Below are 18,103 nucleotides of genomic sequence, written 5' to 3' on the forward strand. Positions count from 1 at the left end.
TTCAAGTAAGAAAAAGATTCAGTTGGGTTGCTTAACAGCCATCACAACCAGTGTTGAGCTATGGAAATTTTAACAAAGGGCTCGCATCGTCGAGAAAAAAAAAAAGCTAACTTAGCCCTTATAATACTTATATTACGACTTTGTAGAGATTCTGACAGATATGATAATTATTCTTGTAGGATATCAATCATTAATGCTAGATCTTTTAAAAATTCCAAATTGAGAAGTTGGTTTAAAAAGTCCTTATATTAATCGTTGATGCAAAATGCTTACATAAAGCTGGGTAATTTCTCCACACAGCAAGATCCGTTCGTAAACTGCAAGCTGCCCATCGTGGTCCAAACACACAGTCAATCTTTAAAATTTCGATACCAAGGTCTTTTGCAATCGTATTTAATTCTCGTTGATTTTTTGGTGATTGATGATAAAAAGCATATAATTTATCCATAAATATTTCAAAATGATTTATTTCTTTAATATTTTTTTATCTATGAGCTATGCAATGAAATCACAATGTTGGGAAATCTTTGTAAAGTTTAATTGCAACACCTGATTTGTCTCCTAACATTACACTAGCTCCATCAGAACAAAATGTAATGAGATGATTTTTTAAATAGTTATCAGAAAATCCATATGAATTTAAAGTAGCAATTATAGTAGCATGTATACTTTCCACAGTGGTATTTTCTAGTTCTATAAGATTATTAAACAAGAAGAACAAGGGGCTCACAAATTTGAGAAAAATTTAACAAAGGGCTCGCTCAAGCCCCTTATAGCTCACCACTGATCACAACCCAGTTTCGTGGTGAGGCTGTGATCTTAGGGTCTACAAACTTGCCCTAAGTCACTCTTCTCCCATTTGTAACTGACCATCTTTCCCACTGGGGTTAGTACCTAATCTTCCACTTGGTTGCTCAGGTTGCAGGGTTCACCACATTGAGGTGAGAGCTGAATTGGGGAGGAGAGGCTAGCTGATCCTACTTGGATCATATATTGTGTATCCATCCCCTTTGAACTCTGATATTAATTATGTCATATATGCTCTGTTACATATGCCTACAACTGCAAGAAATTATGTGTGATGATTTTGCTTATTTAGAGACACTTTTATTTATTTTTTTTTTGTTTAACTCTTTCTGCAAATAGTAGGGAGGAGATAATTGTTTTTCCATTTATTTACTTTTTTACAGCTTGTGGAGGAAATCATTTTGGAGCAGATTGTTCCAAGCTTTGCTCTCCTCCACAAAACAACAGTAACATGGATGATGGATGTGCTTTTCATCTTTTCTGTAAACCTGACCCTTATGGATGTTCTTGTGCTCCTGGTTTCCAAGGACCAAAATGCATGGACAGTACGTAAGGATAAAAAAATAATGAATATCATTTATAATATATACTAAATTTAGAAATTAAATAAAATTTAATCAACTCCCATTATAAAAGGAGAACATTATTACTTATTATTATTATTATTGTGATAATGTGTTAGTGTGTGAGTAATTGTACTTTCATTACTTTCCATGAAAAGATATCTGTGTGCAAATCTCTATCTGTGAGGGAATAATTTTATTAGGTTATTCTCCAGGTAAGACTAAATTAGACAGTTTTTGATGGCAGGCTTTCCAAGCTTTTTTAAGTTGCAAGACAGATTTTCAACTCATGAGAAAAGGCAGGCCAATCTATAAGCACACACACATTTCTACAGATATATAGAGATTTGCACACAGTGCCAAAAGGGTCGGTTGTTCAGTGCCAAAGTAGACAAAATTGGTTCCATCAGCAGGAAAGGTCATGGCATCAGTGTTTTGGGATGCTAAAGGAATTTTGTTTATTAATTATCTTGAAAAGGGCAAAACAATAACTGGGGAATAGGGGTGGATGTTCCAACAAGTCATAGTGCAGATCCCTTAATTTTTCCAATGCCAAAACACTTTTGTGGGCAGGTGCATTGTCCTGATGGAAGATGATTTTTTTTCTTCTGCAAACTGGGTCTTTTGTCATGAATTTTTTTGTCTAGTCTGCCATTAAAAGATTGGAATAATATTCTCCAGTTATTGTTTTGCCCTTTTCAAGATAATTAATAAACAAAATTCCTTTAGCATCCCAAAACACTGATGCCATGACCTTTCCTGCTGATGGAACCGATTTTGTCTTCTTTGGCACTGAACAACCGACTTCTGTCCACTGTTTTGACTGCTGTTTGGATTCTGGTGTGTAATGGTCAATCCTAGTCTCATCCACAGTAATAAATCAATGCACAAAATCAGTTTTATTCTTGTTAAAACGCTCCAAGCACTGTTCAGAGATTTTTATGCAAGTGTGTTTTTGATCTGCTATGAGCAAGCATGGTACCCATCTTGCACAAAGCTTTTTCGTTTGCAATTCTTTATGCAAAATATATCCTATTCATTCTTTCGAAATGCCTATAGTCTCAGCAATTTCACACACTTTGACTTGCTGGTCATCCATTACCAAATCGTGCACTTGATCAATGATTTCTGGTGTTGTTACACTTTTTTTGACATCCTTCACATTGATCATCTTCAAGGCTGGTACAGCCTTGAAGATGATCAATGTGATTCATGTTTAAACTCTGCAGCCCATTTCTTAATTATCAAAAACGAAGGAGAAGAGTGCCCATAACTTTTATGAACTTCAAATGAATTTCTTTTGCTGTTAAACCTTCTTTTACAAAGAATTTTATGAGTGCATCATATTCAATTTTATCCATTTCAAGGGATACAGACAACACTTTTGCTTCAAACAACTGTATAAAACAAACTACTTGTTACAATGACTTGCAATTTCACATGGATGCTTATGACAGATGTACCAACTTGGAAAAAAAAAATCTTGCAGATAGTGTTGCCATCTATGGTCAAGGCAGAGAGCTTTACAGACCACCCTCGTATAGTATGTAAGGATCTTGATTAAATAGAAGATTATTATTATTATTATTTATTATTATTATTCTTGAATGTAACACATGGTTGTAAGTATGCTTTCATGAAAGCTTCCATTCCTTGAGTGTTAAGATGTTTTTTTTGACATTTGAATTAATTTGAAAGTGTATCATTTGGTTCCACTCGTTGACCAAACACATTGATGTAAAAATCACCATTATCTGTTAAATAGCATCTAAATTATAAGCATTCAAAGTTTGAACAAACATCAGTTAACAAGTGACACAAGAACAAATGAAGTCATCATCATAGCAATCATATCAGGATTACCAAAGCTGGAGGAATCATGAAGTGCTGTAAATGCCAGGATGATCTGTTGGGGGAACAAAATCACATAAAATGTAGGAGGTGGCTGAGATCTCTGAACTTTCTCTGTTTAGGCCTTTCCAAAGCTGCATGGCAATGCAAATCAAATGCAAAATGTGATGAGTCAAAGCCTCTCCACAGGAGGGGAAACAAAGTGACACAGCCCTCCTCAGCAGGGGGAAGGGGAACAATAAACACAGCCTTCAACAGCAGGAGGCAAACAGCAACAACAACAACCAGCACAGCTAACAACAGCAAGGGAAATGCAAGATGTAGAGTATAATAACATAAACACAGTTGAGCCCATTTTTACTGTCCATATTGAATTTATTTGAATTTAGACCACACACACACATTACAAAAAATTAATAAATATGAAGACTTGATTAAGCATTAACAGTGATGCTGTAGAAGAACTCCTGCTGACTATTAAGAGAAATTAAAATAACATCAAGGTACTAATGTATAGACAGCACAGTTTAATTCAAGATTTTCTTTCCACTTGATTATAGCTGAAATTAAACTTGCCAAGAAATGATGTTCTTATTTAATCTTTTCTCCAAGTAAAATCAAACAAAGTTTGCACATGAAGTATCTTCACAACTAGGATATAGGAGCTAATGACATTAATTACCTTGGTATCCCATAATGTAAAGCATATTCTCTTTCAGGCCTGTATACCTACAAAGTTTGTTTGCTTACACCTGGAAAAAGATTAAACAAGAATGTAATTTCTTGGAAATTTTAATTAGATTTAGCTGAACTGCCCCAGAAACTGTAAGCCTTAAAACTGCAGAAAGATCTTTTAAACCAACAACAGCATAAACTCCCTATAGATGCCTCTCTAGAAACTATATCATCAGCTGAACATTTAAGAGACATGGTAGCTGAATTAAGCCATAAATTGGCATTCCCATTTGAACCAACAGATATCCAATTTTGTTTATCATTAAAAAAAAAAACACCTGTGCCACAATCTTTTCTCATCATAGTATGACTTTTAAACAGAGCTACAAGAGACAAACTTATAAAATCCCACAGGATAAAATAAAATAACTAAGATTCTGAAAGCAACCCATAACTATACCCTTTCAGCCAGCTGGAGTAGATTGTTTATGTGAGAAGGAAGAGAGTGGACAAAAGAATAGAATGTTGTGAGACCCCAGCATTAGTTGTATAGACAGAAGATAAGGAGCCATCCACCATCACTTGAAGCGAGTGTCTGGCCAGAAAGCTGGCTACCCAATTGCAGAAGTCAGGGGACAGACCAAATGATGGCAGTTTACTTAATAGACCTTTGTGCCAAACTTGGTCAAAATCCTTGGAAATATCAAGAGCAATCACTTGAGATTTGCCAAACCTTTCCATAGTGTTTTGTCTAGAGATGGGTGACATAGGTTAGTAGATCCCCTGTTGCTCAACACTGATGGAATCCATACTTTCAGTCATTTATTAGATGAGTCTTTCAAGTTAGCATAGGAGTTGACACTTGGGCCTTGATTTTAATCTAAATTGGAATAGCCACATAAAGTACATGCACAACAAGCTAGATAATTGCAAGTAAAATATTAATTAAACCACATAAAAACACTAATCAATATGGCATTATGCGAAAACATCTTGAGATACAAAATAACAACATATGCTTTCTGCACAGATTACAAACTAATTTTACACAGATTACATGGTAAAATTGATTTTCTCGGATCAAAGAGAAGATGACAGTGATCAGTGACAGAATCATCATCATCATAGTTTATTCACAATATGATACAATGTGAAAAGGGAAAAAGATTTACATTAAAAATAAAAAAATGCAAATTATGTTCTTCCAAGTCTCTTTATCTTGAGCTAACTGGTAGATGTCAAATGGAGTTTAACAGTTCAGTCTATTGATGGTTTCACATATGAATTGCCAAAATTGTTTGTATGGTCTTCCTTTACTGCAATCACAGTAGAGAAAGACCATGCAATGACAGAATACAAAATATTTAATTAAAATACCTATGCCATTACGCAGTCATGTTAAAATAATTAAATATTTTGTATTCTGTCATTGCATGGTCTTTCTCTACTGTGATTGCAGTAAAGGAAGACCATACAAACAATTTTGGCAATTCATATGTGAAACCATCAATAGACTGAACTGTTAAACTCCATTTGACATCTACCAGTTAGCTCAAGATAAAGAGACTTGGAAGAACATAATTTGCATTTTTTTATTTTTAATGTAAATCTTTTTCCCTTTTCACATTGTATCATATTGTGAATAAACTATGATGATATCAGATAACAAGATTGCATGGAATGCTAGCTATGGAGAGAGAGAGAGAGATTGAAGAAATGTGGATTACAGAGTTTGGTGGATAGGAGGAAAAGAGGTGATATGATAGAGACATTTAAGTTAGTGACAGGATTTTATCAGATTAATCCAGAGGGGATTATAAAAAGGTGAGAGGGGAAGAACAAGAGGTCATTTCTGGAAGTTATGTAAAAGTGTGGTGAAGAGGGGTGTGAGGAGTAGATTTTTTACATGGAGAATTGTCAGTAAATTCAACGCCTTACCAAAGTGTGTTGATAATGCAAGGAGTGTTAAGGATTTTAATATTCTATATGATAAATATGTTGTCAGTTGAATGATCATCCTCTATTGTTCAGTACAAAATGCTGAGAACATTCATATTTGATGATGATATGGCAGAGGCTATGAATTATAGGCTGATATGTGTGTCTGGATTTTTTGTTAATATGTTAGAGAAGAGGACTAAGATTCAGAAAAATTTGTTGATAATGACAGCATTCTTTATGATGGTAAGCATGGGTTTGTTAGGGGGAGAGGTCATGCTTTAGCAATCTACTTACATATTTCAACAATGTGACAAATTCACTGCATAAAGGAGATGCATGTACAGTGGTGTATTTGGATTTTTCAAAAGCCTTTGATAGACTGCCACATTACAATCTGGTAACTAAATTGAAACAGATGGGATTAGACAACATAGTAGTCATTGAATAGCTGATTAACTGTCAGCCAGGTATCAGCAGATTGTGTATGGAAGAGTGATATCCCAAAAGAGGAAGGTCATTAGTGGAGTGCCATAGGTATCTGTTTTGGGGCCATTATTGTTTAACTTGTATGTTAATAACATTGGGATCTACTTAACTGGAGACGTGCAGTTCTTTGCCAACGATGCAAAATTAAGAACAGCTATGAGAAGTAGATGCAGATGTTGTGGCCTTGCAGGAGGATCTGAAAAGATCACATGAGTGGTCAATTAGTGAAGCTATCAGTTTAATGATGCAAAGTGCACGGTCTTGAAATTTGGTTTGCAAGGTTGGGATGCAGAGTATACAGTTAAGGGAGAAATTTTGAAAGCTGTCGAAGAGATGAGTGATTCAGGTGTGATAGTGGACAGAGACTTCAAGTTTATGAGTCACGTTTCTAAAATTGTAAGAACATCACAACAGATTATGGTAATAATGAGGAGGACATTGACATGTAGCAAAGAGGTTATGGTTCTCCTGTATAAGGTTTTGATCAGGCCATGTGGATTACTGTGTGCAGATTTAATCACTTGGTTTTCAAGGAGATGAGGATGAAATGGAGAGGGTCCAGAGAAGGTTTACTAAGTCACTGTTAGGTCTATAGCATGTCAGGTATGAGGAGAGATTGAGGGAATGCAACTTTCAGAGCCTTGTGAATGGAAAGAGGATATGATTGAGACATATAAGTAGGTGAGGGGCTGTTATCAGTTTAATGTGTAGCAGGTTCTTCATAGAGTAGAAGGAGACAAGGGTAGAGCAAAAGGCCATTCCTGGAAGCTGTATAAGGATGGTGTGAGTAAGGAAATGAGAAGCAGGTTCTTTGCATGGAGTTTGATTGTTGAGTGGCATGATTGCTTAAAAGTGTGGTGATACAGAAACTGTGAATGGGTTTAAGGAATGGTTCAATGATCTTTTTTGCATGAGAGAGTATGAACCTCCCCACCATGAGTCCTCTGACTCCATGGAATCACATGGTAATAATAATGATAATAAATATACATGATAATAGTAATTTTTTACCCCTTATTCCCCAGCATTTTTTTTCCATTTTGTTCTGGTAACATTAATATTGACAACCTCAAAGCTTTTGTTAAGCTCGTCTGAAGAGGATATTGGATATACTAGGTGATTTCATGCTTTTGTTTCAGTATCCTCAACACATGGGATGTTAGTATAAATATGCACACACACACACACACACACACACACACACATGCACACGCAGTCGGTATAACTGTATATGAAATGATCAAATGATTTTAATTCAGTATCCACAATGTGTGAGGGTGTTGGTATAACTGTGTATATATATATATATATATATATATATATATATGTAAATAAGTTTTTTTACCTTGGGAATAATGTATATTATAAACTTGGTTATTTTACTCCTAAAATAAGATTGTTGCACCACCTTTAGACTTGAACTACGTTTCAGGCGCAAACTTAACTGTTTGCTTACTTGGGATTAGGAGTAAAATAACCAAGTTTATGAAATTACTTGGTAACCCTAATATATATATATATATATATATATATATATATATACTAGGGGCTACAGTGCCCAACCCCCTGTATTGGGGGTTGGGTGCCGGTTCTCCTTGAATTTTGATGCTCCACACTCAGGGACTACCCTGAGTGTCGAGTCTTCAAAAGGGGGCTCCCCCCCTGGCACCCCCCGAGTTCCGGACTGGTATGGCGGTTCTCTTTGAATTCCGATGACTCGATTTTTGAAGACTCGAAAAGGGGGTTCTGCCCCCCCGGCGCCTATTCCCCCCCCCCCCCCCCCCCAGTTCCAGACTAGTAGGCCGGTTCTTGACTTCTGATGACTCAAAATTTGAAGACTCGAAAGGGGGGGGGCTCCCCCTGATGCCTACGGCAGCCAATCCCCCGAGTTCCGGACTGGTAGGCCGGTTCTCCTTGAATTCTGATGACTCAAATTTTGAAGACTTGACACTCAGGGTAGCCCCTGAGTTTCAAAACGTTTCAAAAAAAGGTGACATACAAACATGACATGAAAAAGGCTTATCATATCATTATCATGTTGAGGTTACGTGATGGCAAGGAGACTGGTCACTCTCTGTATGGATGCCATGTCCAAAAGTCTGTCTTCTCTCACTGTATGTCCCCATCCTTCTGTCTAACCATGAATGATGAACCTTACAAACAATGACAGTGAAACTGCAATCAAAAGGAATCTCTCTGATAAATGAATTCCAATAAAAAAACACACAACACAATCAATTACTTCATACAAATCATGCCAGAATCTCCACATTAAAATCTCACTTTAACATCCAATTCACTAACATCTGCAGCATTAACACTAACATAAACGACATTCACTATCACTTACAGTCATCCAGACCAGACCTTGTACTCTTGACAGAAACCCAAATAGCATCTATACATCCACTACTAATTACCTCTGATGTTCAGATTACACACTACATACCTTCCTTTTGCCAAAAGTTTGGCACCTGTGCTTTTGTAAGATCAGATGCATGCTGGAAAAAGAAAGAGAGACAGAGAGAGAGAAGCTAATTTAAAATCCCCTGATTTCAACCTCCTCTGGATCAAGGTTTCCTTGGCCCATCTAGTAATATTCATGTGCTGCATTTATTGTTCTCCAAGCTCTGACAACTATTCAGACCTCTTCACATTCCTCTCTATGAAACTTTACCATCTACAATCAAACTGTCCAATGACTTGAATGTCCATAATTCCATTTGGTCCCCTTTTTCCAACACCACTGACCAAGTTGGAAGAGAGGCAGAAATCTTTGCCATTAGTAATGACCCGTTGCAAATCACTCATCTATCCACACGAATTCCTGTTAACCCGACTCACTCACTTTGGATCTTTTTTTAACCAGATCTTCCTTCAAATACTCCATAGAAGTCACCTCTGCTCTTGGCAACTCAGACCACAATCTGGTACAACTCTCCTCTTTCAGAGAACACCCTTCGTCAAGATACTTTCTGCTGCATATCCTCTGACACTTCAAATATGTCAAATGGGATGACCCTCAGAACTTCAGCTTCTTTTTTTCTTTGGTCAGATTATTGCTTCAGCTCATCAGACCCTAACACCTGTTCCGAATGAGTTACAGAAATTATCTTCACCTGCATGAAGGCCTTCATTCCCCATTCTACTCAATATCCTTATCTGCTTTTCCAAGTCCCAGTTAAACAGGAATTGTATCAGAGCAGTCAAAGAAAAAAATTCAGCTTACTCTGGAGGAGACTTGCACAAGAATTCTAGCTTCAAACCTTGCCTATACCAAAGCACACAGAAAATGCAAAGCAGTCATCAGCAGATCCAAATCCGATTTCACAAAGGCCAACAGTAGAAAACCTGCCTCCTGTCCAAAGGAAGCCATACCTTCTGGTTCCTTGCTAAGGCTGTTGGGTGCAACGTCTCACTTGCATCTCCTAGCATCATTCTTTTCATTCAACTTCTGCATTGATGATCAAGGGAAATTGTCTCCTACCATACTGGAATCCAAGCACTGTATGCTTCCTGTAGTTTTTCGACAAAAAGACATTGGAAAATTACTAAATAACTTGGACACAAAAAAGTCCCCTGGTTCTGATGGCATCTCTCATTTGGTCCCGCAAACATTGTGCTCCCAAACTAATACCCATTCTATATCATCTCTGCAAACTATTATACATAGTAGGTACTTATTCCAGCTGTGGAGGCCATCTCATATCCAGCCTATTCCAAACAAAGCCATGACTGAAGTCTACCCTCAAACTACCAACCAACTGCCACCACCTTGGTCCTCTCCAAAATAATGGAGAAAGTCAACAATAGCTAACTTTTCCACTACCTAGATGCCCATCAATTAATCAGTGACAATCAGTATAGATTTTGCCATTCCTGATCCACTACTGATTTCTTAGCTTACATTATCCACCACTGGACATGTGGAATGGAGAGGTTAGGCAAAACTTGTTGTGTTGCTCTTGACATTTCCAGAGCTTTTGATCATGTCCAGCATCAAGACCTGTTAAACAAACTGCCACCCTCTGGTCTACTTGCAACTCTTTGTAATTGGGTTACTAGCTTCCTCTCTAGTTGTTCACTATGTGTCGTAGTGGTGAATGGCTTTCTCTCTTCGAGCTTCACCCCCTAGTGCAGGAGTATCTCAGGGCTCTGTCCTATCACCTATCTCTCTTTCTCATACACATAAATGACCTACTCTCAATCACCACTCATTCCATTCACAGCTTTGCAAACAATAGTACCTTTCATTCATCCTGCTCATTTTGACAAACCATGCAGTGTACAGATATCCCGATGCATAAAAGATCATTTACAACTAACGCCTTAAACGCAGATCTACATACTATACTTCAATGGGGCAAGGGCAATCAGGTCCTGGTCAGTTCTACCAAAACACAGTCTTGCCTCTTTGCTCACAAAGAAATCTCAGCTCGCATTCTCTAACCCTCAGTAACACACAGATCACCAGATGAGACCAGATTTCCCCTCTCTGTTTGGACTAACATTCACCTCCAGCCTCTCCTGAAACAAACACATCTCAACAATAGCTTTTTTAACATTCATAAAACTAGGCATTCTCTTATGTTCAAGATGCTATTTTGCATCAGAGCAACTCTTGACAATATACAAATCCCAAATCTGCCCATGCTTAGAAAACTTCTCACATGTGAAGAACTTAAAACTTCTCTAAAATTCTTCACACTGTCCAGGAAAGAGCCATTTGGCTCATAGATGATCCTTCTCTTACAAGTTACCTTTAATCTCTATCTGACAAACACAGTGTTTCAGCTCTTTGTCTATTCTGTATGTTCTTCAATGGTCATTGCTCCACTGAACAACTGTGCAAGTGCGAACACACTGAACCTGCTTTTCTTCCTCTTTCATTCCATCTACCTCTGTCTTCTGGAACAGTCTACTGCCAGAAGTATTTCCAAACAGCTACAACCTATAACTCTTCAGAAAAATGTGAATAAACTTCTGACTCCTCAACTGTATGCACCCCAGACATAGCTCTGATGTGCTTATAGGTCCTTCAACCTCTCATGCATGGAATGAATATAAATATATAAAAAAAAGTGGAAGTATTTGTAGAAAGATGCAAGTAGCAGAAACTGAATACTGTCTGGTGATGATGATTTATGGTTTTAATGGTGCAACAACAGCAAAGGTCATCCTGTGCCATATCAAAGGTTATAACAGTACACAAAGTAAGACAATTACAAACATCCATATCCACAGTGGGATTCGAACCCATGACTTGTTGGTTGGAGAGCATGTATGCTAAACATTTGGCCAACTGGGCCTGCACCCTCTGTGAAAGCGAGTTGTTAGGATCTCTTAAGGTCACTACCCCAGATATGGAAACAATATTAAATGGTAAGACAGATTTGTATAAAGTTATTTCTGTAATCCCATAAACTTTTCAGTCTGTAATTGTAGGGAGCATTCCACAGGCCACTCACTATCTTGGTCACTTGCCTCTGAATCCTCTTCACCATTTCCTCATTTCCAAGAATCTTAAGTGACCTGACTTGTGCATGTATATCATTTTAAAACTTGGAATTCTAATAATGGATGCCCTGTATGTCCATCATCAGCATTCACTTAAAAGTTTTAAAAGAAGGTGTTATCATTTGTAAACATTAGCATTTTCTAATTGAGAATATTGATTTGTTGGAATTATGATTTTACTGGTTATGTAAGCTTTAATAATATGCTGAATTTTGGTATCACTATTATTATTTTTTTTATAGATTGTGAGCCTGGTATGTATGGAGCAGATTGCAAACAACCTTGCCATTGTGCTAATGGAAATAAAGCTTGCAATAGAATTACTGGTGAATGTAACAGAGGATGTGAAAATAGATGGAGAGGAGCATCCTGCCAAATATATGTTGAGTATTTTTTACTTAATTGAACTGTTAAGATTATATTATATTATTATACCTGTAAGAAGTTTCTTTTATATTTTCATTTATTTAATTTTTCTTTTCTGCTAGATCATAATGCAAATAATACTTTACAAGAAATTATTTTCTTGTATTTTATACTTTTACCCAAGAGAAAGAAAATAAAAATTTTTATGTATTGATTATATACAATGTTTTCATGACTAGATATATTCATTCAAATCATGCAGCACAGCACACTCCTTTTAGATGTATTTATTACTATGCATTAATTACCGCAAAAATATAGAAATACCCACATACCGAAGAAACTATCATTATTATTATCAGACCTCCATGGAGTCAAAAGACACATCACAGAAGATATACACTCTCACATAAGAAGATCATTAAGCTATGCCTTGAACCTATTCACAGTTTACACACTCACCACACTCTTAGCCAATGCATTCCATTCATTGATCACTCGACATGCAAAGAATCTTCTCCTCACTCCCTTGCTCACACACACTCCTTATGCAGATTTCAGAGATGGATTCTTATTTTGCCCTTGTCTCCTCTGCTGTATGAATAATCTCCACATTAATCTGGTAATAATTCCTCAGCAACTTATACATATCATATCAATCATATCGTCCTCTCCTTCTTTTCCCAAGGCTGTGCAATTTGCGTTCCCTTACTCTGTCCTCATATTCCCACATTCTAGAATTGAAATAAATTTAGTAAACCTTGTTTTGGATCTCTCTTTTGCACGTGCATACCATCCATCTGCATTCACCAGAGTTATTCTTTCATACTCATTGTTTCTTTTACTTGCAGCATTATGATATAATTCTTTTTTGGGTAGTCTTTAGCTTAAAGATCCAGCTCCTATTAATAATCAGACAGTTTTCCATACAATAATAGTTAACACTTAGTGTTGTAACTCCTTATAATTTTCATAAATTCAAATTTATATTGTGCTACTGTGAAGTGGCTTTATTAGCTAAAAATTTTAATAAATTCTATCTCATGTCATGAAGTATCAGGTGTACCAGGAAGTTTTGTATGCGGGTGCAGTACCTCGTAAGAGGAAAGTCACTAGTGGTCTATTTTGGGGCCATTATTAATTAACTTGTGTATTAATAATATTGGGATGGATGTAACTGAAGATATAACAGGTGTTGGTAGATGATGTAAAACTGGTGGAGTAATGAGGAATCAAGTAGATATTATGGCTTTCAGGAAGGCCATAATATCAATCTCTTACAGAAAGACTGTAATAGATTGTATGAATGGGTAAGCATGTGTGTGTGTGTGCCTTTGCAACACTTTAATGTTGCAAAGTGTAAGGTTCTGAAATTTGATAGTCAACATTGGGAAGTAAAGTATACACTTGGGGAAGAAATTTTGTAGGTAGTTGTGGAGACAGGGAGATCTGAGAGTGATGATCGACAAGGATCCGAATTTCGAAGGTCACATTGTACATGCTGTGAAGTCATTACATCAGATTATGGCAATGATGTGGAAGACAATGTAAAGAAATAAAGAGGTTATAGTTTCATTGTGTAAGGCCTTGATCAGGCCTGATATAAACAGATTTGGTTTTCTAATTTTCATGGTGATGAGGATATATTAGAATGGTCCAGATAATACTGACTAATGTGTTAACTGTTCTTTGGAATGTCAGATATTATTGTAGAAGAAATTTTTCATAGAATGGGAGAGGCATGTAGAAGAATGGGTCATCACTAAACTGTCTAAGGAGGGTTTAAGCATAGACACGATTAGCAGGTTCTTTGAATATGAATACTTGAAGGAGTTTAAAGCACAGTTTGATGGGCTTTGTGTGTAAGAGTGTGTGTGTGTGCCTCCCACAAGTCTTTTGATTCCATTGGGGTCTGGTGTTAATGATAATAATAATAATATCATTTTTCTTTCCATCCACATATATTCTATCTTATTATCAGAAATATTACTATATAAATTTTTAAAGTGAAGTTTGAAATGTTTATAGCCTTCATTAAAAGACTTTTGGACCTCTCTTCCTCATTTGCATTTTATTCTTATGTTTTTTGTTCAATAGGGTGTTGATATCGATACTTTTTAAATAATCTCCTTGATAACTTTTATATGATCTTTAGATGTTTTTAGAATATAGAATTTAGTAATTTTTTATAGTGTGTTGACTGTACTTTCATTTATTTGAGAAAAAAAAAAGTTTAAAAACTTTCTAAAAATTAATCATTGTTGAAAAGTCAAAAACTTCACTCTTTATCATAAACTCATCCTATCAACTATGAACAGTTTTCTCTTCTTGCATTAATTACAGTTGCCTATTTTTAACTGCAAATGTTGCCTATAGTGGACCATTCTCAGCTCTATGGGTTATGAAGACTGGCTGAGTAGTAAAAAAGAGGCGGGCATGCTTGAAAGATGTAAGTTATTAAAGGGATTTTATAAGATTAATACCAAAATATTTTTTCAGTACATAGAAAGAGGGAGAGGACAAGGGATCACTTCTGGAAATTGTGTAAGAGTGGGTTATCGAGGATGTTTAGACTAGATTTTTTGCTTACAGAGTGGTGAATTGATGGAGTTGCCAAAGGTGGTGATGAGAGCTTCTTTAGTGAATAAGTGCCTGGAAAAGTCTAATAGGTATTATGTGAATAATGGTTAGTTTTGGGCTTTCCTTGTTAAGCCTTTGACTGGATGGAGATGCCAAGAAAACAATAAAAAAATATTTTTCTCTTTAAAAATCCAGAAATCATGTTAGTCGTAAGTGCCTAAACTTTTACTTCATTTACTGTTATATATTCTGAGCTAATCTGAATTTCTAAGTATTTAAACTTCATCACTTGTTTTATTATTTTTCCATTTATTTCTAACTTCTGTTTATTTCTGGTTGATTGTGTACTAATTACAAGCATTTTGGTTTTCTGTTGATTTTTCTATATATTTTTCTGTAATCTGTTGAAAAGTGAATACTTCTCTTTGTAAATTACTTCTGTGTCTGCTACCATTATGTCATCAGCATAGTAGATCAAATTTTCTATATTATTATTAATTTTTGTATCCTTTTACTTATCTTTCAGTTCTGTCATTATTTCATCTAATTAAATAATGAATTGTAGCAGACTTACTGAATAACTAATTCTATTTTCATTTTTATTTTATTTTTTTGTGTTTAATTATTGTAATCCCTTATTATATATTAATTATTTGCTAAATATCATTGATAAGCTTTCATATTTGTGATTTAATTTTTCTTTCTCTAGTATATTAAAAATATTTTGGAATTTAATACCATCAAATGCCTCTATATAATCGCCAAAACATATAGAAACTGGAGTTTTATACTCTATTGATTTTTCTATGGTTTTGTTTTACTGCAAATATCACATCTCAGCATGATCTTCTAGAGCAAAAACTTTGTTTATCATATAATTCATAATTTTTTAAGTAAGTTTTGACAGATTTTCAAGTTAGTTGATAATAGATTAATCCCTCTGTAATTATTTGGATCTATTATAATCGTTTTTAAATTGCCACTGTAGTATTCTTCCCAGTTTATCTGGTATTTGTTTTTTTTCTATAGTGCATAAGTGCATTTTTAGTGTTTTCTAAAAGCACTTTTTTTAGTTTAGTTACTTTGAAAGATTATTTCTCTTCCTCCAGATTTTTGCATTTTTATATATTTTGTATATTCCAGCTGTTTTTCTATATTTAACTTCTTTCTCAGAATGTATTCTATTTGTTTGTATTTTAGGGCTGTGTAGCTCTGTTGAAAGGGTGTTTGAATCCATAGCACTAGGCCACCTGAAGAAAGATGCTCTAATTTCAATTCTTGTCATTGACTAGAAAAACTTTTTCTAATCCCTCTTTGGCTGTTTCCTGAGTTTGTCAATCTCTGGCACAGTAAGCTTTTTTCCCTCCTGGAAATTCAGGTTTTTCATCTCATAAACTCAAAGAAATAGACTGTAAAGCACACTATTTTAGACAATAACATATTGTGTTAGGGACCATGAGATGGCAGCATTTGTCTGCCTTGCTCTCCACAATGGATACTGTTTAAAATCAGATAGTTTTGGGCCAGCTATCTCTGATTGGCTAATGGTGGAGTTCAAGTGTTCCTGATGCTCCAAAATTTAGAGATGACTAAAATGGCTTTGCCTGCTCCTATGTGAATAAAAGGCAATAGCAGATTTTTTTTTTTTTTTGTATTTTTGTTATTATTTTTATTTTGGTACTTCATGAAATCCTAATACTCATTGCAAGAAGTTTACCTTAGTTAACATAGTCTATCCTACCACTCTTTAAACTTTTATCTACTGTTTGTACTCTCACTACCCTCTCGGATAATGCATTCCATGCTTTATCACTCTCTAAATGTCTTGCCATTTTACTTACCTACTGCTTCCCTTTGCATCTTCCGTGGATGGCCAATTGTCCATGTTTCTTTGCCTCATTCTGATGCATGAAAAATCTACAGTTGCAATCTGGTATATACCTTTGAATAGCTTAAATGATTTAATCATATATCTCCTTCATCTTCTATTCCACAAACAGTTTGCATGCCCTAAGTCTATTCTAATAAGCAATACTGTATAGCCCTGATATTTTTGTTATCCATCTCTGCACCTTCTTCGTGGATACTTCATTCCCTTTAAATTTAAGTTAAACCAGTAATCTAGATGTGATCTGATCAGTGCTTTGTACAATGGAACCACCATCTAAAGTTTATTAATAGTTGCTAATCAATATCCGGCAGTTTTGTAGCAGTTCTCTAGGCTGTCTTCATAACTTTCATAGTATGTCCTCTGAACTTCAAATTTCTATCTATAATTAACCCAAGATTTCTTGCTCCTCCATTTTTTCCAGTATAACTTCACTAAGTTATTATGAAGCATCCCATCTGAGGATCCCAAGTTTGAAACATCTTACATTTAACTACATTAAGCTGATACCACCTATTTATTTGCCTACTTTAACAGCATATTCACTCAAATTTATCAACACTGTTACTAATAGTCTTCCATACTCCCCATCATTTGAGACAACTGAATATCTCCCTATTGTCTGGTGACAATATCATTGAAATAAAAATAGAACATTAATGGTCTCAGCACTGAACCCTATTATTGAATTCCATTTGTAACCTTCCTATCCATAATAATGCTTCTCCATATACAGCTCTTGTATCTATCAAAAAGCAAGTTACCAATCCACTCCACTAACCTGCTATCCAAACCTGTATGTGTTGCAACTTAAATATCAACTTTTCATGTAGCACCCTTCAAAGATTATTATTATTATGGGTATCTCCATGGAGTCAGTAGACTCATCACGGGAGACCCAAACTATCAAAACAATATCTATCATATCTCTTCTTCTCACTTGTACAGACGAAGAACTCACAACTGAGTCAGGCAATGCATTCCACTCATTCACTACCCTCCAGGTGAAAAACCTTGTTCTCACACCCTTGTTAACCATACTTTTCCTTAATTTCCAGAGATGACCTCTTGTTCTTCCATCACTATTACACAGCTGAAACATTTCTCCTGCATCAATCTTATAAAAACCTTTTAGTAATTTAAATGTTTCTATCATATCCGCTCTTCTCCACCTGTCAACCAACCTCTGCAATCCATCTTTGCAAAATAAAATAATAAAACAAAATAATAAATAAACAAATAATAAAAATTAATAAATAAAATAAAATGTGAGCATATGCCTTATTCTCATCCACTACTCTTGTTATCCTGTTATAAAAGGCAACCAGATTACTCAAACAAAAGTGTCCCTTAACAAAGCCATTCTGACCTGCCTAAATAATAATAATATTGCCCTCACTGCTTTGTTTTATATATGAGTTCTTTTGTT

At 35.5% G+C, this 18,103-nt stretch overlaps 1 protein-coding gene across 1 annotated transcript in view; it reads left to right on the forward strand.

Annotated features, from left to right (window-relative positions):
- The window catches only part of LOC150108517 (receptor-type tyrosine-protein phosphatase mu-like), a 1,155,664-nt gene that overhangs the window by 183,844 nt on the left and 953,717 nt on the right, over positions 1 to 18,103 (forward strand). The window contains exons 6-7 of the mRNA XM_090415942.1: positions 1,191 to 1,352; positions 12,083 to 12,222. Coding sequence (XP_090272068.1) covers positions 1,191 to 1,352; positions 12,083 to 12,222 — 302 coding nt within the window. The remainder of the gene's footprint in view (positions 1 to 1,190; positions 1,353 to 12,082; positions 12,223 to 18,103) is intronic.

This window comes from Typopeltis vanoorti, chromosome 3, assembly GCF_054136105.1.
Source record: "Typopeltis vanoorti isolate ZY-2024b chromosome 3, IOZ_Tvanoo_1.0, whole genome shotgun sequence".
Lineage (NCBI taxonomy): Eukaryota > Metazoa > Arthropoda > Arachnida > Uropygi > Thelyphonidae > Typopeltis > Typopeltis vanoorti.